Here is a 27,794-nt window from a genome sequence, read left to right as displayed (position 1 = left end):
CCAATAATAATTTTGGTTGTAGAATATATCACTTGATTATAAATCAGTACTTCAACTTAGACCACATTTCAGAATAGCAAGTAGACCGATCTTTCTTAGCGATGAATTCTATCAATGTGATCAGTGTGTGAGAAACAGTGTGTCTATCCTTCTTCCCTCCCGCTAATTACTCTCTTTTTATTGTTTGTTCTCATATTTGTGCCACATGTAGGCCAGAAAGCTTGATTTGTAAGGCAAGCCAATTTTGTGGTATGTATAGTAATTTCTCCATCTTTTTAGTTGATTTTCTGAAATATCTTATGTCAAAACTACGAAAAATAATATATTTAAGCAAAGGAAAGGTTTTCTTATTGTCCTAAAGTATGAGAATGATATAAGGTATTTAAGTTGAAAATCTCTGTTATAGCAAATCTACATAAATAGCAAATACAGCAAGGGTAAGAGTCAGGACACATTTTCTGAATGAGTAGCAGTCTAGATCAACATTTTAAAAAATGAAGAACAACATCTAGCATATATTAAAAAAAATCTTTAAATTTTACTAGTTATAAAAATTTTATGCAACTATTCAAAATGCAAGAAATAAAGAGATAAATTATTTTTCTAATTGTTGGAGCCTAAGAATTTCTTGGTCAACTGAAACTGACGAAGAACTGAAATTCAACTGAAATTTCATAACCATCCAAAAATGGTTATGAAAAACCTCAAAAGCATTTAAAAACACCAAGCATTACACTGTTACGTTATTTCAAGATTCAAGTAATACTTTCATGATCAATAAGAACACTCAAATTTATGAAAACACAAAAATTTCTCAAACATTTAAAACTAATAATGTGATTTACTTTGATGCTATGAAATCTTATAAACCTTACAAAGAAAGGTAATAACTGTAGTTTTACTCATCAGAACTAAACTACCAGCTGAAGATTTCTCTGTCAAATGTTGTAAAAATCAGCTTAATTTAACAGAAACATAATGCAATAGAATAGCTTTTACTTAAAATGTCTCTATTTACAGAATATGATTTACTCAAAAGCAGATATAAAATAAAAAAATTCTAGGACATGAATTATTTCAGAAACATGAATATCTCTTTAGAGACAATGGAAACATAATAAAGTTCCACAAATTAAGGAAAAAAAAGGTTTAAAAAAAAAAAGGCAGTGAAAAACTCCTTTTAAAGAGGATGGTGTATATATACTAAACAAAGGCAATCAGAATCCTTACCTTTGGGCTGCTGTTTTTACTATTGCTATCTGTGCATTAGTATGAGGAAAACGTCTTACAGTTCCAGAACATAATGATGCATTTTGTGTATTTGCACTGCGGAGTCAAGAAACAAAGAATAATTTAAACAGGGAAAAATTATGCACTTATGCAAAATAAACCCTTTAAAATCTAAGCATACACACACACAAACCTGTAACACTTAAAGAAAATTTTTTATACATAAACCCATTGACCATGTTAAACTGTCCATTAGTTTTCCACTTTCTGAATTTGTCTCTGAAATGTTTCCAATCCAGTTCATGAAAGAAGATAAAGAGTAGAACACTAGAACAGAAATCAGGAATCCTAAATGAATGTTTCATACTGTAAGAATTCCTGTAAATTAATCCCGATATATTTCTTCTTCTTATTCTCTATTTAAGACTATCTATGTACTATGAGTATACGAACTATGTACTATGAGTATACAAAAGTTTTCTTATATGCCAAAATAATACTAAATGTTAATTATAAAAAAAAATTAAAAGTGCTAAATTCTACTTTCGATTCTACCACTGACTTGAAAATTATTTAGCCTTTATGTACCTCAATTGTCTATAAACTGACAAAGTAGAAATAAAATAGTGACTTCAACCCTATTTCTGGGATATGTAACAGTCCAATTGTATCAGTAATAGTGGTTCACTATGACAACCACTAGGAAAGATGAGTTATATCTAGAAGAGAAGGGGAATTAAGAAGTCTTAAAAAAAAAAGAGTCCCTCATTGAGATAATCCTGGTAAGTATCCCCTAAAGGAGACATGACCTACCTCTAATATTATAACCAAGATTTTGCTAACTTCATAAAAGCAAGCTCATCTTATGAAATATTAGTCTACTGAAATTTTTCTTTCAATATTTTAACTCCAAACCAAGAAATCACTGCAATCAAGCCTATTCCCAAGATTCAAAGCAAAGATGCCCAGTGTGTAGGATTACATCTACTGACAAAGTGAAAAGAAAAGGTGTTAAGTTGGAGTAGCCAATTAGTTTCTGGTGTCAAACTCTTTATCTTTTCTGTAGGAATGTGTGGTGAAGTGCCTATACCTCAATTTCTTAGTGCTGCTCAACATGTTAAGTCCAAGTGGGTTGCCTTTCAAAGGTTTTAAGCTTTCAGTCCTGTTTCGTTTTGTACATGTCTTCCAGGGATCACCAGAACTAGTAGCAACAATTTCAGATTGACGATTTAACTGTAAAAACCATAAATGTTAAAGTCAATAAACAACATAATAAGATAACTTATCAACAATTATTTGAAAACCCATTTATTAAAAAAGCAATAAAAATGTACCAGATATTGGGGATGGGGGAGAAGGATGGCAGCGGCACAGATCTAAGAGTAATTCAACTGTAATACTTTTTTTTTTCCCTTAAGGACAACATAAATATGTAGGAACATGGGAGTTTATCATATTATTTCCTTTTCATTTCAGTATCACCCAAGATATTTGAGAAAATTAAAAGAGAAAAACAGAAGGGATAAGGTAGAGGATCTTAAGATAGCTCTTTCCCGAAAGCGAAAAATAAACATTTCCCCTGCTTAACAGGCCTTGATGCTACCCATAGGACAGTACAACCAAATATGGCAGTAAATTGTCATTGTACAAGTACTTGGGCTTTAGCATCAAAATTTCTATATAAACACAGAAACCGAGATAATGTCTTCATATTTTCATACTTGAAAATAATAATACAAACATATCAATAACAATCACTTTGCAGAGATTACAGTATGACAACAGGATGGCTCATTCCTTGGGAAGCTCTTCTCAACAAAGAAACCTAGCTTTATTACATTCTTTGCACAAGACATTTAAAAGCTGTTTTCAGACTCTTTAAGACAAAAGTCCTCAGTTCTTAGTGGTAATTTACCCAAAACAACATTTTAAAAATCATTCTTACCTACTTTTAGTTTTGAAACAGCAGTCTAATATTTTATTTTTCACTCTTTTACAAGAAAATGTAGTCATAAGAAGATAATAACTTGGCTTTTAGCCCCACCAATTATCTCCACAGAAACCTAACAGTTCCCTAAAAACACATATCTCCCACAAAAAATGTCTTCTGGAGAAGAGCTCACTGTGCCAGCACCATTCTTGTTTTGAGGCATGTCTGTATCCCAAAACTCCAAAAAGCTGTATTTTGAAAACACTGCTTATCATTTTGAGACATTTTTTTACTTCTAAATCTTTTACAGCCATGTACTTCGGACTCCTTCATTTATGGTGATGGCAGATTAGATAATGCAGCTCAATCTTCCCTCTACTCTCTGAAAACCAGAAAAGCTGGACAAAATAGAAATTTTCTTAAAAAAAGAAAATCTGTTTGAAGCACCTGAGGGCTACCAAGGCAGTGAAGAATTAAGAATTAAGATCAGGGACAAGAAACTCAGAGATCTGAGCCCAGATTCATATTTTTCTCTGAGACACCTGTTGTCTCCAGAAGATGCAACTTCTGGAGTTCCTGAAGATGAGAGGCTGAGAAGCTAAGCTGAACTCCCAGAAGACTCAGAGAACTGGGGAGACAAAAGCAGAGTTCAACATCCACCAAGTATGGACTGCCTCATAAACACCTCAAAATCTGAATGAGGATATAGCCTATGAATAAGGGTGAATTACAACTATAAATCCAGCTTCCATTCATCTCAACCTCCAACTCAATTAAGTCAGTTCTCCAATTTTAGAGTAAATCCAGAATTACCTGGATGGTTTGTTAAAACAAATTGCTGTGTCCAACCCTTACAGTTTACTCTGATTGAGGAGGTTTGGGATGAGCCTGAGAATATGCATTTCTAACAGGTCCCTGGGTGATGCAGATACTGCTAAAAAGGAAACTACGTTTGGAGAGCCACTGGATCGAGGTGATGTGAGACTGCTAAGCCTCCTCCTGGTCACTAGCCAAAAGTAAACGTGTATCCCTACAGGAAGGGAATATTATCCTAGGCCTCAAATTATCTCTGTGATTTTTCATATGCAATATCTACCAATCATAAGCAAGCTCATAAAGATGACAATGATCAAAACCAAGAGAAACAACTGATAACAGGAACAGAACTATAGGGGATAAAGATAAGAGGGGTTATCACACTATTTCATTTCCATTAGAAAAAGAGAATACAATCACTTCTGCATTTGGTGACCCTTTTTCACAGAAACATAGTGCTATTGTAGAAAGATAACTCAGGAATCAAATAGAATTGTCTCCTAGCCAGGTAACTTTCCTTATAATCACGAGGTTATTTTATGCATCAACAAAGCTATATACAAACTGCCTAGCTCTGGAACGGACAAATAGGTAGGAATTCAGTAATTATTAATTCCCACTCAAGTAGAAACACAGATATCCTCAATTAGAAAGTCCATAAATTATTTTATCATAAACAATTGGTCATTAAGCTACATTCATCTGAAATTTCAGGACATCCAGTCACTGACTTTGGCCTATTCCTTTGTTATTTTGCAAAAATGCCCTAAGTCAATGGTTCTCAAGATCAGCATTACCTAGAACACTTTAAAATGCAGATTATCAGGTCCCACTCCAGAACTCCTAAATCAGAGACTGTGGGAGTAAGGTCCAGCAATCTGTTTTATCAAACCTTCCAGGTGATTCTGATGTACACTAACACTGGAGAGCCAGTGCTGCACGTGATTTTGATACATGTCCTGTTAAGAATCTGGGAAGCGGGACTTCCCTGGTGGCCGCAGTGGTTAGGAATCCATCTGCCAATGCAGGGGACATGGGGTTCGAGCCCTGGTCCGGGAAGATCCCACGTGCCGCGGAGCAACTAGGCCCGTGCGCCACAACTACTGAGCCTGAGCTCTAGAGCCCGAGCCACAACTACTGAAGTCCGCGCGCCTAGAGCCCATGCTCTGCAACAAGAGAAGCCACCGCAATGAGAAGCCCACGCTCCACAACAAAGACCCAACGCGGCCAAAAATAAATAAATTTTTTAAAAAAAAGAATCTGGGAAGCAAAAGTTTCCATTAAAGACTAACCATATAATTTCATTCCTCCGTATATAGATAATTACAACTAATATTTGAGTGCTTACTATGGATAGGCATTATACTAACTACTTTATATTCAATATCTCATTTAATCTCCATATTTTATACATTTCAGTAGTTCTTCAGATTGGGATTCAGAAACTGCACCTAAAGTATCAGGTCAATTACTTGATGCTACTGAGTGATAGGATTAACATGCTCAAATTTCCCACTTTAAGTCTCTTTCTCCAACAAAATCTCTCCACCATATACCGCCTTAAACTTTACTGAAACTCTACCCCTATGCTATTAGATCCTTGAGCTTAAAAAGCAAAGTAACTTGTCTGAACTAGTTAAAAGGATTTGAACAAAGTACTGACCTGACTCCAAAGCCTATGCTTTCCCATACTACACTGTATAAGGAATTTTTATAGTATTATTTGTAGACATATAAATTCTTAACAAGAGGCAAAACCAAACTATGTTATTCCAGATAACACTCAAAATCATTAGGATACAGAAAATCTCAAAATCAAAGGAACTGCACTAAAAATTCCTTTATATAAATGTAGAAAGCTAATCCTTCCTCTTAAGAACTGGTTAAGCCAAAATTATCTCACCCAATATATAGGCATATAATTCAGCTAATTCAACATATTTCTGATCAAGTGCTTAAACATTTCCAAATTTTCTTTTTAAGAAAGCATTTAGGCATAGCAATAGACAACCCAAAGTCCATCAATAGAGCAAGATTTGCATAAGGCAAATTCTTAAATTTCCCAATTCTGCTGCCCTAAGGTACTATCAAAAGCTACACGCACTTCAGTCAGCAATAAGACAACCAGTACTTCTGGTTTTGCAGATATCTCATGAAAACCTTTTCCTGTATTGTCAAATTCCCTTAGGAAAGGTTCCTTACTATTTGTTATACTTAGAAAGTAGCTGGGGTGGTGGGGGAGGATATCACTCCACAGGAGAATCACAGGATGTACATTTGTAAAAGATTCTCCTCTCACACAGTCATAAACCTATAGGACATAATTCCAGGTGCAAGAAAATTTAAGAGATACCTGTTGAATTAAAATACAACATATAAATTATATTAGATGCGTGGCACATCTACATCTCTTTACGAAATTAATAATTTTTATTTTCTCTCATTTTATTTGTGCTCTTGGTAATCTACATCAAATTATTGGGAGAAATAAGGTGTAAACAAGTAAAAATTGAACGCTTTATGGCTAAATCACAGATTAGAGCACTACTACTACTAAGGAGAAGATGATATATTCAGTCTAAAGGCCCCTGAAAAACTTTAATTCTCCTTCCCCTCCAACCCCTTATTTAGCAGCCTAACAGAGCTTTCTAGCTAATGCAAGCACAACATCAGGAGAACTCCTGTGGACAAATGGATTAGCACAAAAAAATCACATGATTATAAAACTACAAACATGGGCCGTAACTGATGTCAGAAAAGCAACTATAAACACATCGTTATTTGAAAAGGAAAACCAGCTTACAAAGGTTCAATAACACTGCTATTTATGGAAGATTTGCTAGTGCCAAGTACTAGGTGGATTACATGTTCTCATAATTCTCACAACCATCCTATAGAGTAGATAGTTGCAAGCAGACCTAAAATCTGATATTCTGCCTAACTACTCTAATATACCAGCCATCCAAAAAAGCTATGTTGCCCTCAACTGGATATCAATCTGTACAGAAAATATTTACACAGTATAAACAATGATACAGGGGTCAGCAAACTTTCTCTGTAAAGGGTCAGACAGCAAATATTTTAGTCTTTGAGGGTCACACAGTCTCTGCTGAAACAAATCTGTTCTTATAGTACAAAAGCAGTCACAGACAATACATGAACAAATAAGCACAGTTGTTTTCCGATAAATATTTATGGATACAGATTTGAACTTCATATAATCTTCACATGTCACAAAACAGTATTCTTTTGATTTTTTTCAACCATTTAAAAAATGTAAAAACTATTCTAGTTCATAGACCATAGGTTGTGGGCCAGATTTGGCCTGTGAGCGTTGGTTTGCCAACCCTTATGTTTTAACATTAATCATTAATAACTAATAAATAACTAATAAACAGCCAGTTACCAAAATATAAGCTCCATAGGAATAAGAAACTTGTCTGTTTTGCTCTCTATCATCTAGAACACTGTGCTCAATACATATTTGCTGTATGAATGTGTATCTCATTGGGACTGCTAAATGTGCAAAAGTTATCAACATGTGGTACCTTCCACCCAAACTTATCACACATGACGAAGCCAATTTAACTAAAACAAAAAAGTAGTCAGGAAATTTAGCACCTAAAATAAGAAAATAAGATAACCTAAAAGAATCTATTAAATGATTAGACACATTAAAAACATATATTAAAGGCACTGAAATTCTTAAAAACAAAATGGAAACTGAAACAGTACAGAAAGAACTAGACACTATGAAAAACAAAATTTTGAAAGAGAACCAACAGAAGTTCTACAAATGATGTCACTGAAATTTAAAAAAGAAAGAATGGATAGATTAAATTGCATATTAGATATAGCTGAAGATAAATTAGTGAACTGGAAGACAAAGCTGAGGAAACCATGTAGGATATGGTACAGGGATGATTTCTTTCTTTGCCCTTTATCCTTTCTTTTTTTTCTTTTTCATATAAAATATATGTAGGACATGGAAAAAAATGATGGCCTTATCATATCTAATAAAAGTTAGTTCCAGAAAAAATGAGGAAAGGCAATATTCAGAGATAATAACTAAAATTTTTTCAGAATTAATAAAAGATACGCATCCTTTATATAAAGAGGTATAATGAAACTGCAGAAATCCAAAGGCAAAGAGATTATTCTGTGGAAGAGAAAGGGAACACTAAGACACTCTGAACCAAAATAAAGGCTTTCTCCTAATTCCATGCTCTTTTTTGAATGCAAAAAAGGGACTATATTAGTTTAAACCAATGTTCCATATGGACCTACATATTACTCACAAGCCATTAAAAATCCAGGGATACTTAAAACCCTGGGATACACAAAGACTTTCTAAAGGACAACTGGGCATGGATAATTTTAAGAAAATCAACTCCTAAATCCTCAGTCTCCACTTTAACACTTTCTTAAATTGATTTACTTTAAAACCCATCTGTAGGAAAGGTACATATAATATCTCCTTTCCTATCTCCACTTTCACACCAAACCTTTTTCCACTTTACAAAAGACATAATTCTCATTTATTGTACTAGAGTCTAAAATACTCCTGAAAGGAACAATTTGACATAATAGTATCTGGAATCTCTTTTGGCACATGAAACAGTAGTAGGGCTTCGTATCTTTCCCCGTTTTATATATATTTCTGTTAAAAGTGAACCACAGGTTAGAAACTGGGTGTTCTGGACCAAATTAAGATTTTCTTAATACAACAATAATGCAAAATGGAAAAGCAAAAGTAATAAAAATTTGCATTCAATGACTTTGTATCTTCTACTCCAGTTATTATCAAGAAAAGCACTGCCCCAAGGAACAAATCACGTGAAAACAACTCAAAGAAAGCATTAAAAAAACAAAAACAAAACCAACAAACCCTTAAATTTGCATGCCTTTATTACAACCAGGTAAAAAAACTTAGGTCAAAACCAAGGCTGCAGGGCTTCCCTGGTGGCGCAGTGGTTGAGAGTCCGCCTGCCGATGCAGGGGATGCGGGTTTGTGCCCCGGTCCAGGAAGATCCCACATGCCGCGGAGCGGCTGGGCCCATGAGCCATGGCCGCTGAGCCTGTGCGTCTGGAGCCTGTGCTCCACAATGGGAGAGGCCACAACAGTGAGAGGGCCGCGTACCGCAAAAAAAAAAAACAAAAAAAAAAACCAAGGCTACATTTTTCTGCCTAGAATTCTGAAGTGAAATGTCATCATGAAGATGCAGATTAACATGTATATATGAAACGAAAACAGAAAAAAAACGCTATTTATTATAGATAAATAATGCATTTGATTTAATTGACTGGCTGTACTATGAATTGGCCTTGACAAGTAAGTTATATGTAGACATTTTCCATAGATCAAGAGAGTTAAATATGCAGTTCTTTTAAAGAAAAAACCCACAATATTTTACAAAATTATTTTTACGAAAAAAATTGGCAAAAGCCAATTAGAAATTAACAAGATTTCAATTTTTCCAATTATTTCTGAGATTATCTGGTTAAAAAATAGGAATCTAAAAGGAATTTAAAAGTAACAAGTGTAACTACTAGCCAATCATTAAGTCTTGATAAAGCCTTTTTAGTATATTTCCCCCAAATTCAGAAAGACAATAAATCCAGAGGCTGGATTACAAATTATTTTTAACTTTTAAACTTTTATTACATTGCTAGGTGATTTTCCTGCCATTTAATTCAAAAGGAAAGAACTGAATGATAATGCTATAGCAAAACTCTTTCTATATCCATCTATTTATTATATGACCAAGATTTCTCAGCACTTATATCTAAAAAAAGTTTAAAAAGAAAATCACTGTTGAAAGTTTTATTAGACCAATAAATAACATTTATTTATGGACACATGAACTAAATGAATAAGGAAGGAAAACATCAACACCATCACTTTAAGAAATACATTTCCAATATAATTCTATACAATAGGTTTAATAATTATAAATTACATGTTTATTAGTAATTATAAAGATAACTCAATCCAGCAAAAAAAATTAATACTTGCAACTTTTAGTGAAAAGATCATTTAATATTAAATTTCAGTGAATGTATATCTTTTTATTCAGTGAATATATATCTATACAGTATGACAGAGTAATTAAAAGATTTTCAATTGCATAAAAATACATCATGTGAAGTTAAAATACACATATAATGTTAAAATTTTGTGGGAAAACTGAACAGAAATATGAATTTAAGGAGAAGAAGGAAAAATATAAATTTCCACCTGTTAAAGAGGAAATGGTACCTGTATTTCTTTAAGTTTTTTTATGGAAATATAGTTGATTTACAATGTTGTTGTACATGTACTGTTAAGACAGATGATGCTGAGTATCAATTCTGAATTATCTTTAGAGATCACAGGATACATAAGTGTCATATAAGTTTTATTTTACTTTAAAAGTATCAACATTAAAAAAAAAAAGGGCATCTGCAAGCAACCCCCCCTCAAGTTAAAGACCAATGTCACAGAAGATCATGATGAAAAACACCTTTTACTTTTACCTACAAAGCTCACTATATTTGTGTCCACCTGAAGAACACCTAAATAGCCCCACTCTAAGGAATCAAAATGTTAAAATAAAAGCTAGAGAAAACTGCAATGTAAAAAACCTTATAGTTTTTCAGTGTGAGTAGCCTTATAGAGAAAAACTTTAAATTCTATAAACTCCCAAAATTATGTCAAAATAGAGATGTGGGGGAAAAAAACCCCACAAAGACAGGGAGAAAAAAGTAACTTTAAAAGTCTCTAAAATACTATTCAACTGTAAGTACAGGAAATATGTAAAGAGGGTACTATGTCAGATTGGCAAAAATTCAAGTTTGACCACATACTTCCCAAAGTTAGAAGAGAAAACTCTCATATAGTGCTAGCAGTTATGGCTAATGCTAATTCCTATGAATGAGGCATTTGGCAATATTTAGCAAAATCACATGTAAATCTACCTCCTGAAATAGCAACTGCAATTTTAGAAATATATCCTACAAATACACTGTAAAGATGTGAAAAGGTATAAGCACAAGGCTTTATTAAAGCACTTCTTGGGCTTCCCTGGCAGCGCAGTGGTTGAGAGTCCGCCTGCCGTTGCAGGGGACACGGGTTCGTGCCCCAGTCCACGAAGATCTCACATGCCGTGGAGCGGCTGGGCCCGTGAGCCATGGCCGCTGAGCCTGTGCGTCCGCAGCCTGTGCTCCGCAACGGGAGAGGCCACAACAGTGAGAGGCCCGCGTACCGCAAAAACAAACAAACAAAAAAGGTGGGGCGAGAATATATATTTTCTTTGTGATAAATAAAATACTTCTGATGGGATAAACAAGAAACTGGGAATACCATTTGCCTTTGGGGTAGGAAAGTGGGTGGTTGGGACTTACAATCAAAAATACAAATCTTCTTTTGAAGCTTTAGTTTTTAGTATATAACCTAAAAAAATAAATAAATAGAAAGTAACACTTGCCTTTTTTCCTTTTGAGGTTTCAGAATCCTCATCTTCATCTACACTGAGTAGATTTGCCTCACTACACAGAAAATAAAGGGGAAAAAGCCTTAAGTGACAATTACAACCCATACATTAAATTCAGAAGTTTTAGCCTCTGTGCTCACCTAATATAGAGATCAGCAAACTTTTTCTGTAAAGGGCCAGAGAGTAAATATTTTAGACTTTGCAGGCCATACAGTCTTGGCAGCAACTACTCCGCTTTGCTTTGCCACTGTAGTATGAGAGTAGCCACAGACTATCTGTGTGGCTGTGTTCCAACAAAACTATAACAAAAATCCAGGGGTGGGCCAGCCGGGGCCCATGAGCCACTGTTTCCTGACCTCTGCCATTAATGAACACATAATTTTGCTTTTCTTAACTATGGATTTCATAAATAGTCACTCATTTTTCCTTTCTGTCTTGGATTTTAAATTAGGGGAAAGGGGCTGAAAAACAAAGTAGAGGGAAAGAAACATACTGGTAAGAAAACTTTAGTTAATGAAAAGAAAGTAACTGCAATGGTATTAACCCAATAAAATAGTTATACCTCTACCATTGTGGGAAATACCAACCCTTTACTGAGAATCATTGACCTGATTCTAAAAAACCGATATATCTATTAACAGTTCATGTTAATCTGAACATAGTGATAAACCAAAGAGTAAAATTCATAAGTGAAACATACAGGACAGGTAGCACCTTAAAAGACACATTTTTTTTTTATATAATCATGACAAATCTTCTAACAAAGTCAAAATACACCCTTCTGAAGACAATTCTGCTAAGCTATTTTTAGTAAAATCTTAGCTATTTATAACAAAAATGTAAAATGTTTGTTTCATTATTGTTTGTATACATCCCAACTTTTTTAATGCTAAAAATTCTCTCCTGCAAACATTTTACAAAAATGCTTAAAAGGTGGGATACTGGGCTTCCTTGGTGGCGCAGTGGTTGAGAGTCCACCTGCCGATGCAGGGGACATGGGTTCGTGCCCCGGTTCGGGAGGATCCCGCATGCCACGGAGCGGCTGGGCCTGTGAGCCATGGCCGCTGAGCCTGCGCGTCCGGATCCTGTGCTCCTCACGGGAGAGGCCACAACAGTGAGAGGCCCGCATACCACAAAAAAAAAAAAAAAAAGGTGGGATACTTTTTAACGTTTACAAGTGGTCTACTCAATTTCAGATTTAATTCCAATTTTTCAAAATTACATAAATAACAAATGTCTGTTATAAAATATAATCAGAAATAAAAAGAAATGAAAGAAAGAAAACCATAAAATACAAATTTTGAGTGAGAAACATACCAGTTCAAAGCTCTCCCTCAAATAAAACTTCACTTCAGTTCAACATCTCATAGGTGAAGGCACATAAAGTGGTAATGATGAACGGAGCTGTTGCCCAGACAGAAGTGAAGCACCTACAATATTTAGCCAATATACTCTGAATGACTTCTTGTGTAAAATTTCTAAAAAATATTTGCAGTTTTGGTAGAACTTTAGTGTATATATTTGTGTGTCTCTTAATTTGCTGTTTGTTCTGGCCAGTGGAAAACCAGATCAGTAAACTAAGAAACTAATAGCCATACTAAATTTGTAATACAAATCTCATAACATGCAAAAGGCTCTATTAAAACTATTTAAAAAGTTACAGCAGTCATTCCAAGTACATTAACAAAGTGTAATGAATGCTTTGCTTAACGTCTGTCTGGGTCAACACCTGTGTTTATCATTTACAGGGTTTCTGCTTTCTCTGTTAGCAATCTAAGATGAATGTGGTGGGGGGGCAGGGTGAGTCACAACTGGAAAGAAAGACACTAAACTTTCTTAAAAATTTCAGGAATCGTAATGTGGGTTCATTTACTCCTGATAAATGGTGGCTTCTCAAATCAGAATGATTTGAGTGAACAGAATGCCGTATTTTTTTATTTTTTATTTTTAAAGAACAATTTCTTTAATAGGAATCCTGTAGTATGGTCGCCTTTTTTTTTTTCTTTACTGTACGCGGGCCTCTCACTGTTGTGGTCTCTCCCGTTGCGGAGCACGGGCTCCGGATGCGCAGGCTCCGCGGCATGTGGGATCTTCCCGGACCGGGGCACGAACCCGTGTCCCCTGCATCGGCAGGCGGACTCTCAACCACTGCACCACCAGGGAAGCCCAGGTCAACTTTTAATTATAAGGTTACATGTACTATATGCACATATTTATACATTTCAAAAGATGAAGAAATATAACCACAAAATTATATACCAATAAAAGAACTGCTTTTTCTTTCCTTAATGCTACTGTAAAAGAGTTCAATGTTTTCTTAAGAATACCATACTCTTAAAAATATTTCCATGGAATAAAATTGTTTATCTAATGAAAAGTTTCATTCTTATAAAACATCTGAGAGGGAAAAAAACATTCTTACTCTTTATCTGTATCTCCTTCACTTTCTTCTCCATGATCAAAGCTCCAATTCCTTTTAAAACCTCTATCTCTTTTAGATTCTGATCTAGCCAACGCTGAAATAAAAACAAACTCAGATAAGTATTCATTAATAGAGCCATTCAATACAAAATAAAATTGAGCATTTCCCAAACTCTTTGCTTAGTCAGGATTTTCTTTTAATTTGCTTGCCTTTTGATTATTTCCTCTAAAGAGAAAAAGAACACATTAAAATCTGTTTTTGCTAATTTACACTCATCCATATGTGTGAGCTTGCTACAGAAAAAAAGCTCAAATCAGTAAAATATAATAAAAATGTGGATGGGGATACATGAATATGAAATACATAAAAATCAACCCTGCATCTCCACCGTATTTGATCACTGGTTCTAGAAACTAGTACCTGTTAATTTGCTTGCCTTATTTATGAGAACTAAATCCAGACCACCAGCCTTTTCTTTACCTCAGCCAATCATCTCTGCCTTTTAGCAGAAAAGAGACAAACCAAGGTTTTCTGTGTTAGCATCAGGGTGAACTCAATGTTAGAAATAACTCTCCAGATCAGAACACCAAACACGCTCACGATGAGTTTAAGAAAAATTTTAAGTGCATGCCTGAAATACCCCGAAGCCATAAACAGCTATGAAGTGGGAACCTGAGAAATAAATGAAGTTCTGAAGCTGGCATTTGTTTTTGAGCCATATGACAAAAACCTGAGGCCCAGAGGCTGGGAAGACCAGGTTTGGAGCCTCAGTAAAATGAAAGGTCAGATCATAGACCAGAAGACCTGAAGGGTGACAATCCAATTGGGTGAACTGGGTTGGGGGGGGCGGGGGGGAGAAAAAAGAATCTCACTGAAGAAAGAGACAGTAGGGATAATTATGACATCTTGCCGTTGGCTCTGGGTTTGGGGGTGAACTAATAATGACAAATAAAGTGTATCTCTCCACCCCATGTTTAGGGAATTCCTAAACATCAGCTCACAATCACTCAGGTTTGGTACCAGAATCTTCATAACCTATGTGGCCCAGAAAAGTCCATAATTAAAAGAGTCTCATGGAAATGATGCCCAATATCACCAGATGTTAAGGAAATGCAAAGCAAAACTATAATGAGATACTATTTCACACCCGTCAGGATGGCTGTTTTTTTTAATGGAAAATAACAAGTGTTGGTGAGGATGAGGAGAAATCGGAACTCTTACGCATTGCTTGTGGGAATATAAAATGGTGCAGCCAATGTGGAAAATGTTTGGCAGCTCCTCAAAAAGTTAAACACAGAATTACCCTATGACCCAGTGATCCTAGTTCTAGATATATACCCCAAAATAACTGAGAGCATGGACTCTGACACTTGTACACCAATGTTCACAGCAGCATTATTCACAAGAGCCAGAAGGTGAAACCACCCAAATATCCATCAACAGATGAATGGATAAACAAAATGTGCTGTGTTCACACACACATACAGAGGAGTGTTATTTAGCCATAAAGAAATGAAACTCTGACACATGCTACAATATGGATGAACTCTGAAAACATTACAATGAGTGCAATAGTGGCAGAGAAGGACACATATTGTATGATTCCACTTATATGAGGTAACTAGAATAGGGAAATGCAGAGAGCAAGCAGAACAGAGGTCACCAGGGACTGGAGGGAGAGGAGAATGTAGAGTTACTTTTTAATGGGTACAGAGCTTTTGTCTGGGATGATGAAAAAGTTCTGGAAATGGATAGTGGTGATGGCTGCACAACATTATGGATGTATTTAATGCCAATCTACGCTTGTACATTTATAAACAGTTAAAACAATAAATCTTACATTACATATATTTTTCCACAGTAAAAAACTGTTTGTAAAGGCAAAAAAACAATCACCAAAACCTCTAAATGACTAGCAGAATCAAATATAAATCTTCTCTAAAAAAAATAAAATTTCAATGCCTCAAAAAGTTTCCCAAAAAAATGAGTTCACAACCCAAAATATCATGAAACAGGAGGAAACAAGTCATCATGAGTAAATCTGAAACTTCTTTACATGTATAATGTAAATATAAGTAAGTAAATAGTAGATAACAGGAGCAAGGTGTCTCCCTTTCAGAAAAAGAAGTTATGAAAAAAAGAGAGGAAAGCTAGAATGAACTGTTCGTTCTAGTGGTGCTAGATTAGAGGAAGAGATATCAGTACCAACTTTTATTTGATACACATATAGATTAATAGATACAGACACGAATATAGATATGCTGTTCCATGGGTTAGTATACAGAGCTAAGGGTCTGTCCTCAGAAGGTGTAGAAGCAGTGATACCCCAGTAGCAACAAGCACACCTACAACCAGATCTTATTTCCTAAATACCATTCTCCAATACAAGGAGCCAGAGCTCCTAGGAAAAATGACTGATTCTAGAGATGACGCAGGAAAAATACAAGATAAGCCTGGAATATTATGTAGGGCCAGAAAGGAAGAAGGCGTTTTTTTAAAAAAATGATGATATGAATTATAATTCTCCTTAATAAAATAAATATTCATGAATCCACATGGATATAAATAATTGAATAAATAAATAAATGGTGAGAAGGGACACATCTTCCTTACAGAATTCCAAATGATACATGTACAAACTCTCCTCTAAGAGATGGAACTGAATTCCCTTTCCCTTCAGTATATGCTGAACTTTGTAACTCACTTCCAAAGAGTCAACTATAGAAAAAGGAAAAAAGTAAACTGACAGAAACCTACCAATCACTATCTCAGCTAAGTGATCATCAAAGTTAACATGAGAAGTGATGTCTTATTCATAGCATACTTAACATGATGTGATGAAAATGCGACTTCAGCTCTGTGGCTTCTTCCCAAAAGCCCACAATGCCAGTTTAGTCAAAAGAACACATCAGATAAACCCAAATTGAGGAACATTTTACAAAATTCCTGACCAGAACTCTTTAAAACTGTCAAGGTTATGAAAAATAAGGGAAGATAAAGAAACTGTCATGATCAGAGGGGACTAAGGAGACATGACAACCAAATGCAATGTGGTGTCCTGGACTGGACTGTGCAAAAGGAAAAGGACATTAATGAAATAACTAGTGAAATCCAAGTCAAGTCTGTAGTTTAGGCTATAGTGTTATGCCCATGTTAATCTCCTAGTTTTTGACAAACATACTACAATTATCTACGTTGGGAACTTTAGGGGAAGATGGGTAAATGGTATACAGAAACTCTCTCTAACATCTTTGAAACTTCTCTATAAATCTAAAATTATCCCCCACTCCAATTTTCAAAAATCAAATGTAAAATGAACCTGTGTTTTAAAAAAAGAAAGGGTTAAGTTTAAGTTATGCTACCAACACAGAAAAGGTAATAAACTATGATGATTACTAGTCTATAAAGACTCTATCCATCACTGAGAGTCAGGCAAGTTAACAAAAAAGGCCACTAAGCAGTGAAAAGTCAAGAGATTTTATATTGTGTACGCTCTAAAGAAGCAAGGTTCCGTACATACAGTTCTAAGTAATCAAGTGTAATCACAGGATTTCCTAATTGACAGATTAGAAGCTATAAATTAACAGATGAAAGAAAAATAACCTCATGAAAGTGATAACTGCCAATGAGAAAAAATAAATTACAAAAAGCAAGCAAATTCTAAAAACATAAATTTTAGGGCAACTTGCACTAGGGACAAAAGCTCTGAACCCTCAAAAGTCCTTGAGAGTATCAACACACTTCAATATCCTGTTATGGTTGACACTCGTAAGAATCAGAATGGAAAATTATGTCCACTATACTGTACTTACAAAATTGAAAGTTAATACAAAGGTTAAAGAGAGATCCCAGTTAAGCATCGTAAATTAAATATATGCATTTTTCTCCATACCCCTCCAGTAAAATGACAGTAATGGAAAGAGGGGTAAAAAGCAGAAACCCATAAGAACAAAATGAACCCAGAAAGAAGATAATAGCAGATGAGAGATGTAACTAAACTGATGAAAGGTGAAAATTTGATGGATGGGTAGGAACTGACTTAGTTGACTAGAGAAAGCAAACTTAAACACCTATGAGGGCACAGATATTACCAAATTGACACAAGAAAAAAAATTTTTGAACACTGCTGTCAATAAAAGAAACTGAATTATTATAAATCTTTCTGTAAAGAGAAACTCAGACCCAGAAGGCTTCTCCCATAATTTCTTTCAAACTTGTAAAATATAGCAACAAATTTACCTAAACTTTCCCAGAAAATAAAAAAAAAGGAACACTTTGCAGCTCATTTTATGAAGTCAGTATACCTGATCCTAAACCTGATAACGACATTTAAGGAAGGAAATTACCAAGCACTCTCTCATGAAGACAGATATAAAACCCTTAATATCAGTAAATCAAATCCAGTGATAGACAAAGAATAATATTACAATCAAGTAGGGTTTATTCTAAAAGCAAGAGTTAACATTTGAAAATTATGAATATAATTCACAAAACAAAACCGTTATAATAAAAAATGATTCAGGGATGCATCATCAAGGAATGCTGAAACTAATAAATAAATGGAAAGAAGCTAAAACTAATGGATGAAATCTGAAGAGAAATATGTCATTTATATTGCTTCAAAGTAGTTTCCCACAAAATATTTATTAATTACAAAGGGGAAAATGATAGTACCTTTCAGTGGAGAAATCTGGCAAACACTAAATGATCAAAGTTAATTTCACCAGTAATAGGACAAAAGATCACTACCAAGGCATTCCTTATAAAAACTCATAACCTAAATCTAATCATGAGGAAACATCAGACAAACCCAAACTACAAAATAACTGTCCAGTATACTTTAAACATGTCAAGGTAAAGAAAGACAAAGAAAGACTGAAATACTATGATCGTCTAGGTAGAAAATCCGAAAGAATCACTCAAAAAAACCCTACTGGAACTAGTAAGCAATTATAGTAAGGCTGCAGGATACAAGGTTAATACAAAACAATTAAATGCTTTCCTATATACCAGTAATGAGCAAGGTAAATGTGAAATTAAAAACACAGTAACACATTAGCACCCCCAAGAATGAAATACTTAGCTATAAAGCTAACAGAATATGTACAAAATCTTTATGATGGAACCTACAAAACTGATAAATGAAATGAAAGAAAAACTAAAAAAATGGAGAGATATTTCATGTTCATGAATGGGAAGACTCAATACTGTCCAGATGTCAGTTCTTTCCAACTTTATCAATAAATTCAGTGCAATCGCAATCAAAATCTTAGCAAGTTATTTAATTCAAAATGGATCACAGACCTAAATGTAAAATACAAAACTATAAAACTCCTAGAAGATAACATAGGAGAAAATCTAGATGACTCTTAGGTATGGTGATGACTCTTTAGATGAAACACCAAAGGTATAATCCATGAAAGAAAGAACTGATAAACTGGACTTCATTAAAATTAAAACCTTTTGCTCTGCCAAGAAAATTAGAAAACAAGCCAAAGATCAGGAGAAAATATTTGCCAAAAAAACACATCTGATAAAGGACTTTATCCAAAATATACCAAGAACTCACTTAGTAATAGCCACGGAAAAAAAAAAAAAAAATCCACGGAAGAACTTTAAATGCCTATTACTAAGTGAAAGAAACCAACCTGAAAAGGCGATCTACTGTATGATTTCAACTAGATGACATTCTGGGCAAGGCAAAACTATGGAGATAGTAAAAAGATCAGTAGTTGCCAAGGTGAGGTGAGGGTGGAGGGGCTGAGGGATGAATAGGTAGAACAATGAAGATTTTTATGGCAATGAAAATACTCCGTATGACATGATAATGATGGATACATGTCATTACACACTTATCCAAACGCACAGACTATACCACACAATGAGTGAGCCAAAACGTAAACTACGGGCTATGATTTGTCGGTGGAGGGTTATCAGTTGTACCACTCTGGTGGGAGATGTTGATACTGGTGAAGGCTATGCAGATGTGGGGGTGAGAGGTGTATGGCAAATCTCTGTACCTTCCGCTTTGCTGTGAAACTAAAACTGCTCTTAAAAAATAATAAGTAATTCTTTTGCATGGCTAGAAAAAAGAAAAATAAAAAACAAAAACAAGTCTTCCCTGCCCAGTTTTACTGATATATAACTGAGCAGCACTGTATAAGTTCAAGGTGTACAACATAATGACTTCACTTACATATATTGTGAAATGATTACCATAATATGTTCAGTTATCATCTATCATCTCATATAGATGAAAGAAAGAAAGAAAGAAAGAAAAGAAGGAAGGAGAAAGAGAAAGAGGGAAAGAGAGAAAAGAAAGCAAGCTAGGGAAAGAAATAAAGAAAAGGGAAGAGAGGGAAGGGAAGGAAGGAAATGAAAGAAGAAAGTTTCTTTCCTTGTGATGAGAACTCTTAGGATTTACTCTAACACCTTCCAAATAAGCCCTATAGGAGTATTAACTATAGCCACCCATCATTTTATACATTACAACCCCAGTACTTATTTATCCTGTAACTGGAAGTTTGTACCTTCTGACCACTTTCATCCAAGTCCCCTACCTCCCGTGCCCTGCCTCTGGTAACCACAAATCTGGTCTCTTTTTCTATGAGCTTGGGATTTTTTTTTTTTTTAAGATTCCACACATAAGTGGGATCACACAGCATTCTTATTTCACTTAGCATAATGCTCTCAGGGTCCACCCGTGTTGTCACAAATGGCAGGATTTCTCTCCCTTTTATGTCTGAATAATAGTCCATCGTATAAACACACAACATCTTTATCCGTTCTTCCACTCATGGACAGTTAGATTGTATCCATGTCTCGGCTACAGAACAGGGGGGCACAGATATCTCTTCAACATAGTGTTTTTGTTTCCTTCAGATATATTCACATAAGTAGAATTGCTGGATCATATGGTAGTTCTACTTTTAATCTCCTGAGGAACCTCCATACTGTTTTCCATAGTGGCTGCACCAATCTACACTCCCACCAACAGCGCATGGTCACCATGGTTTCATAATAACCATTGTAACAGGCATGAGGTTATATCTCATGGTAGTTTCGATTGGCATTTCCCTAATAATTAGTGATGCTGAGCACCTTTTCAGGTATCTGTTGGCCATCTGTAGGTCTTCTTTGGAAAAAATGTCTATTCAAGTCCTTTGCCTATTTTTAATTGGATTATTTGGGTTTTTTGCTATTGAGTTATATGAGTTCTTTATATATTTTGGATATTAACCCCTTATCACATATATGGTTTGCAAGTATTTAATAAAGTCTTTTTTTTTTCCTTGGCCATGCTGCGCAGCATGCGGGATCTTAAGTTTCCTGACCAGGGACCGAGCCCGTGCCCCCTGCAGTGGAAGAGCAGAGTCTTAACCACTGGACCGCCAAGGAAGTCCCATTAATAGTCTTTTTTAAAAACTTTTTTAAATGTAAAGAAAACATAAGAAGTAGATACACTACAAATAGATTTTCAGATTCTGTTACCCCAACCTGAACAGCCGACTGGCACTCTCCTGCTATCGTAAAAACTAAAGAAATGAACAGTGATTAGTAAAACCAAAAAAAGTAAAGTTATAAGGGACCAATAAGATCAAAGAATTTCTTCTATCACAAAAAGCACAAGACATTAAGAAAAAAACAATAAATGACTACATTTAAAAAATTTGCTCATAAAATTATTCCATGAGTTTAAAAATAAGACAAGTAATAATTCTGTAAGATGTATGTTCAATACACGTAATTCAACCAAGGTTTCCTATCCAGACTATGTAAAGAACCCCAACATTCCAACAGAACAAAATGTGCAGAAAACATGAGCAACTAAGAACTGAGGAAACACACAAAATAACCCAAAAAACAAAAAGAAACTCATAGAGTATTTTGTTTAGTTTACTCACGCACCACAGGCACATAGAATAGGGGTTACCTCTAGGTTGGCACTCAATATTTTTTGAATATTCAATGAACAATGAACAATTTTTAAAAACACAGTAATAAAGATACTCAACCTCACTATAAACCAGAGTATTACAAATTCAAACCACCATCTGATAACCACATCAGACTGGCAAAAACTAAAACATCAGACGTTATTAAGTAGGTAATGATGTGTATAAACAGAAAACTTAAAAAGTGCTAGTGAAAGCACTTTGGAGATCAATTTGGCAATACTTAGGTGAAGCTGAAATTGCACATGACCCGATAATTCCATTGCTAAGAAATACCCTAGATCAGATGTTAGTAAAGTATGGCCCAGCCAAATCTGGCCTGCTGCTTGATTTTATAAGGCCCACAAGCTAAGAATACGGCTTTTACATTTTTAAATGGCTAGGGGGGAAAACAAAAAATCAAACAAGACTAATGTTTCATGTTACAAGAAAATTATATAAAATTCAAATTTCAGTGTTCAAAAAGGTTTACTGGCACACAGCCACACTCATTTGCTTATGTATGATCTGTAACTGCCTTCTTGCTAAACTGGCAGCACTGAGTAATTGTGACAGACTGTTTGGAATGCAAAGGGTAAGATATTCACTAGCCCTTTACAGAAAAAGTTTGCTGACCCCTGCTCTAGAGAAACACGCACATGTGCACAAGGAAATGTACTTTAAAAAAAAGTTCACAGTAGCAATATGAGACATACTAAAATATTCATAGTAGCAATGTATGTAATAGTAAAAAATTAGATACAACCTAATTCCCACAAAAAAGGAAATGCATAAATAAAAGGTAGTATATTCATACTATGACAAAGCACTAGACCTATTCTTATCAACATAATTTAATTTCTCAAACAATGCTGCAAGAATGAAAAGCAAATTACAGAAGAATACAGTATGACATGATTTATAAAATATTCTAAACATTCAAAACAATTTGTACACATACACAGGTTCAGAGATAAGAACATAAAGTACAAAGAAATGTATGGGAATGATAACTACCAAATTAACGATGGTGGTTACCCCTGGAAAGCAGGCAGAAAGATGCAAAAAAGAAAGGGTTCGGGACTTCCCTTGTGGCGCAGTGGTTAAGAATCTGCCTGCCAATGCAGGGGACACGGGTTCAAGCCCTGGTCCAGGAAGATTCACGTGCTGTGGAGCAACTAAGCCCGTGCGCCACAACTACTGAGCCTGCACTCTAGAGCCCGGGAGCCACAACTACTGAAGCCCGCACACGTAGAGCCCGTGCTCCGCAACAAGAGAAGCACCACAATGAGAAGCCCGCGCACCACAATGAAGAGTAGCCCCCGCTCGCCGCAACTAGAGAAAGCCCGCGTGCAGCAACGAAGACCCAACGCGGCCAAAAATAAATAAATTTCTTTAAAAAATTTTTTTAAATTAAAAAAAAAAGAAAGGGTTCAGCCCAGCTTCAACTGTATTAGTAATGTTTTCTTCAGGCTAGGAAGTAGAACATGAGCTTTTGCTACATTATGCTTTACATTCCACAGATATGAAATATTTCCTAATAATTTTCTATTGATAAGGTTTTACAATAATAAAAAATAGAATTTTTTAAAAAGGATCACGGAGACAGAAGTTAACTTCTGCAACTTAGAAATATAAAAGCAGTAAAAGAAAACATAAAGAGCGAATTAAATGCAAACATCAGGAAATCTCAATAAAGCAATTTTAGGTGGCTCTGTAGTGCTTTAGCCCCAGTCTTTCTCAAGAACCTGTCAAGATTCTCCACAGGCAGTCTCGTGGAGCCCTAAGCCACCATGTTACAAGTACGGGTATCCCACTGCAGAGACCACATGAAGAGGCCTTTCGACCTCATGGAGAAGGAAGGGCCCAACTTTCCATACCGGCCAGAGTCAGACATTTGAATAAAGCTGTCTTGGAGCCTCCAGGCCAGCCAAGCTACCACTGAATAACCCCCACAGGTGCTTCATGAAGCAGAAAAATCACCCAGCTGAGGTGAGTTTTCTTAAATTCCTAATCTATACAACCTTTATTTTTTGATACAGGAGACAGACCAATAGACTGTCCAATACTATCTGAAGATGAAGTCTGAATATATTATATCCTTGGGAATAATATTAGACTTCTCTGTGAACCACCAAAAGCACAATATTCTTTGCCTCAGGATCCAGCTATTGTTCAGTGTTCCCTCAGTTTATCTACCTCTTCATTCCATTCAGTGGGTTTCCTTGGATCTTTTGGCAGGATGCTGGCATAAGTTAGTTCTGTCCAAGGCCAACATCAGGCAGCAGTTTGATGCTGTTGGTGTTGCTGGAAGCATCTTGATCTTCTATGGAATGGAAATACCAAGCAGTGGGTACCTTGCCCCAAAGTAATGCAGTTGGTTCTATCTTCACACACAATACACAATCTCTAAAATATAGTTATCACAAGCACACAAAGTTCCAAAGAGAGAAAACGAATAACCTAAGAAATGATCGCGAGAGACAAGTGGCTCCAAATGCTCCTTCTGCTCCAAGAAAAGGGGAGAACACCATCAAGATGGCAGGGGAACAGTATTCAATGAGATGGACCAATGAAACACTTTAATTCTGAAAGTGCAAATGCATCATTCAACAAGGAGAAAATTGACAGTGTCATAATAAACTTAAAAGAAGATAAACTTGAAAAACAGGTAAAGCCTATGAACGGTGAAGACAAGGAGACTCAGGAGTTGGTACTCAAACTTGTAAAGGAAACGCTGATGAAGATTTGCAGACTTAATTGCTATACTGACAAAATTAAATCAGTGTTTTTTATTTCCTGTGATAATAGAGAATGGAGACAAACCTGAACTGAAGAAAGAAGTTTAAATGCCAAAATATGGAATCCCTCCTCATCCAAACAGTGGCATAGGAATTTCAGAGGCAGAGAAGATATTGGTTTCCATGAAGATAGAGTCACCAGAGGTCATGGTGGTAAAAGGCAGTATTTTCACCATGTCTCCAAGATTTAGTGGCAGATTCATACACAGGAGGTTGTGGAGGCAGAAAGTTTGCAGATTTTTTTTTAATATAGGAAAGACAACAAAGTTATTACATAGTATACAAACAAGTCTTGGGAAATTTCTAGCTCTTAATGTCCTTAAAAATGGCTTCAGTCTTTGCAAAAAAGAAAAAAGTACATTTGTTATACACTGTACACCAGCACTGTTTGGTTTTTTTCTCCCTGCTATATTTCATAGATTGTAATGCAGTTAATGTGGGAGAAAAAAACCCTCATATTCAAAACCAAGCATGAAATGTATTTGAAATAACAAAAAAAAACTCTCTGAGGGCTTCCCTGGTGGCACAGTGGTTGAGAGTCCCGCCTGCCGATGCAGCGGACATGGGTTCGTGCCCTGGTCCGGGAGGATCCCACATGCCGCAGAGCGGCTGGGCCCGTGAGCCATGGCCGCTGAGCCTGCGCGTCCGGAGCCTGTGCTCCGCAACGGGAAAGGCCACAACAGTGAGAGGCCCGCGTACCGCAAAAAAACCCAAAAAAACCCAAAACTCTCCCAAAACAAGGTCAGAATATGGCTTGCTGTCTTACTTTTCAAGCCTATAGTTTCAGACAGCCTCAAAGTAGTTGCTGTTAACGTGGGACAAGGCAGAGTGTCCACATGTCCCAATTTGCCTAGGACTGTTCCAATTTTAGCCAGGAGACAAGAGGTCCTAATTGCTGGTGATGGATGCAGAAGGCTCTGAGAAGTACAAGACCCTAAGTTTTTTTAAGGTAGCCCAAAAAACAGGCTAAAAGTAACACTGTTTTTAGGGTCAAATGGATACTACATATCTACTTTCTGTTTTTTAGGTGATGTAGGCAACCATAATTTGCAGCTCACAATAATGCATCATCCATTGTTGCATCACTGCAAGTAATGTGACCTAAGTGTACAAATGAAGTGGGTTGTAACTGTGATCAACAGTCTGCCTCTGACTTTATGGATTAACTGTTGTGTTTTGTATCAAGATAACGTTTAATTTTTAATACTGTAAATAGTGGTGACGATGTTTCTAAGAGTTTAGGTAATGAAAATGAGAAAGATAACAATAACAACTCCACCATGACCCAGACATCACTGAATGAAAGAAAAAAAGGAAGGAAAAGTTCCTAACATTCTTCCTCTTTTCTTCTTACTTATGCTTGCTTGGTTTCAGAAATTCTTGAATCAGTCTCTAATCAAAGGAAAGTTAACCAATGACTGTTTATGTTGCTATTTATATCTTTGAAACAAATTACAAATGTGTGGTCTACTTTGTTCTCTTCCTTTAGCTTCCTAAACTGTCCAGAAATTAGAAATTTTTGGATCTCAAAAGAACTGTCATTTTCAAGTTTAAGAAATACTATGACTTTGTTGAAAGTATTAAAAAAAACAAACAAACCCCCAAACAGGGAGGTTTGGGAGAGGAAAGATGGCTGCATGGATTAAAGATGGCTGCAAATTCTTTCCCACTGTTCCTGCCGAGTGATGGTTCTCCTTCCCCTTCTCTTGAATCTGGGCTGGCTCTGTGGCCTTCTGGCCAATCGAATGTGACAGAAGTGACACTGTATAATTTCTGAAGTTGGGCCTTAAGAGACCTGTGGCTTCAGCTTTTGCCCTCTTAGAGCGCTGCTTCATCAGTAAATGGTAACTCCCCATAACTCTGTTATTTTCCCGTCTCTTGTCCACTCCCACTCCCAAGGTTAAACAGGTAAGAAGAATGGGAAAGCAAAGGGATAAAGAAGGGAAGGAGGGAGGAAAGAAGGAAGGAAATGCTGAAGGAGGTTAAGGCTATAGGACAGGTCTCAAGCTCCAGTTCTGACTGCCCCACTTACTTGCTCTAGGTCATATAACCCCTCTACACCACTTGATTTCAAACAGTCAACATACTTTTGTAATGGCAACAGGAACAATTAACTTACAGAAGTCTAGACATATGGAATACATAACTTCATTCTCTGTTACCTCTCTCACTACACTAGTCAATCTAGAATATCAAAACAATCAGCTAATACCTAGAAAAAGAAAGGTAGTAAGTGAAAGACAACAATAAAAACTAGAATTCAAATAAGAGAGAAGGCAAGCATTAAAAGAACAAAAACAAAGTAGGAAATACACACACCCACACATACATACATATGAAAGGGAAAGCAGAAAAAATGGGAGAAAATATTGGTGAAGCAATTAGTTGGTAGAAGAAAAAAGGTAAAGAAAGCTAGAATGAACAAGAACAGTATAATAAAGAAAAAGAAATGAGAGAGGAGGTAGACTTGCCAGAGGAGAAAAGAAGGGGGAGAATATCAAAAGAAAGGTTACAAGAACAAGCTAACTAAGGTCATCTTTGCCCTATACTACAAGTCTCCTAACTGATCTCGACAACAATCTTCTGCCCCTCTCTAGAGCTATTTCCGTGTGGGAGCCAATGACCTTTTCTGAAACAAAGCTGATGATGTTAACCTCCGGTCTTATCTTGTACCACTCTCCTTACTAGCACCACACTGTCCTTTCAGTTCCCTAAACGTGCCATGCTTCCTCTATTGTATTCCCCCTGGCTGGAAAGCTCTCTCTCTCCACCTTTCCCTCTCCTATTCACCCTTCAAACTGCCCTGATTAGATCAAATTCTCATTATTACAAATAATCCCCTTTGGTTGCACTTGACAGTTGAAATTTTACACTTACAAGTACGCTTATTTGATTACTGACTCCCCTCACTGGACTGGAAACTCCAAGGGGAAACCGCCTTCCCTCCCCCACTGTGACTCTCAGCACAGTACCTACAATGTTACAGTTGCTCAATAAATATCCTTTGAATGAATAAACAAAAGAGAAATCTGCCAAACTAGCTATCACAAGTGGAAAAGGGGCAGAAGACAACCTTAAGTGAATAGAAGAGAAAGAAACAAATCAAAGAGGGGAAAGAAAAAATTCAATACAAGCTGTAGCCTAATTAAATTCACACAATTTCAGTGTGATACTATACCAACAAAATAA

The 27,794-nt window shown here is 35.9% G+C and overlaps 1 protein-coding gene across 7 annotated transcripts in view; it reads right to left on the bottom strand.

The window, feature by feature from the left end:
- The window catches only part of SENP6 (SUMO specific peptidase 6), a 102,617-nt gene that overhangs the window by 70,994 nt on the left and 3,829 nt on the right, over positions 1-27,794 (bottom strand). For 5 of the 7 annotated variants that reach the window (XM_079939922.1, XM_079939919.1, XM_079939918.1 and 2 more), the window contains 4 exons: positions 13,871-13,964; positions 11,443-11,503; positions 2,321-2,463; positions 1,231-1,326 (listed from right to left, as the gene is read on the bottom strand). In XM_079939922.1, the coding sequence (XP_079796048.1) occupies positions 1,231-1,326; positions 2,321-2,463; positions 11,443-11,503; positions 13,871-13,964 (394 nt within the window). Of the gene's footprint in view, positions 1-1,230; positions 1,327-2,320; positions 2,464-11,442; positions 11,504-13,870; positions 13,965-24,003; positions 27,759-27,794 lie in introns of those variants that run through there. The other 2 variants (XM_079939924.1, XM_079939923.1) reach the window with 2 other exon arrangements.

Source organism: Stenella coeruleoalba, assembly GCF_951394435.1.
Source record: "Stenella coeruleoalba genome assembly, chromosome: 12".
Taxonomy (NCBI): domain Eukaryota; kingdom Metazoa; phylum Chordata; class Mammalia; order Artiodactyla; family Delphinidae; genus Stenella; species Stenella coeruleoalba.
This window is presented reverse-complemented; position numbering and strand designations above follow the sequence as displayed.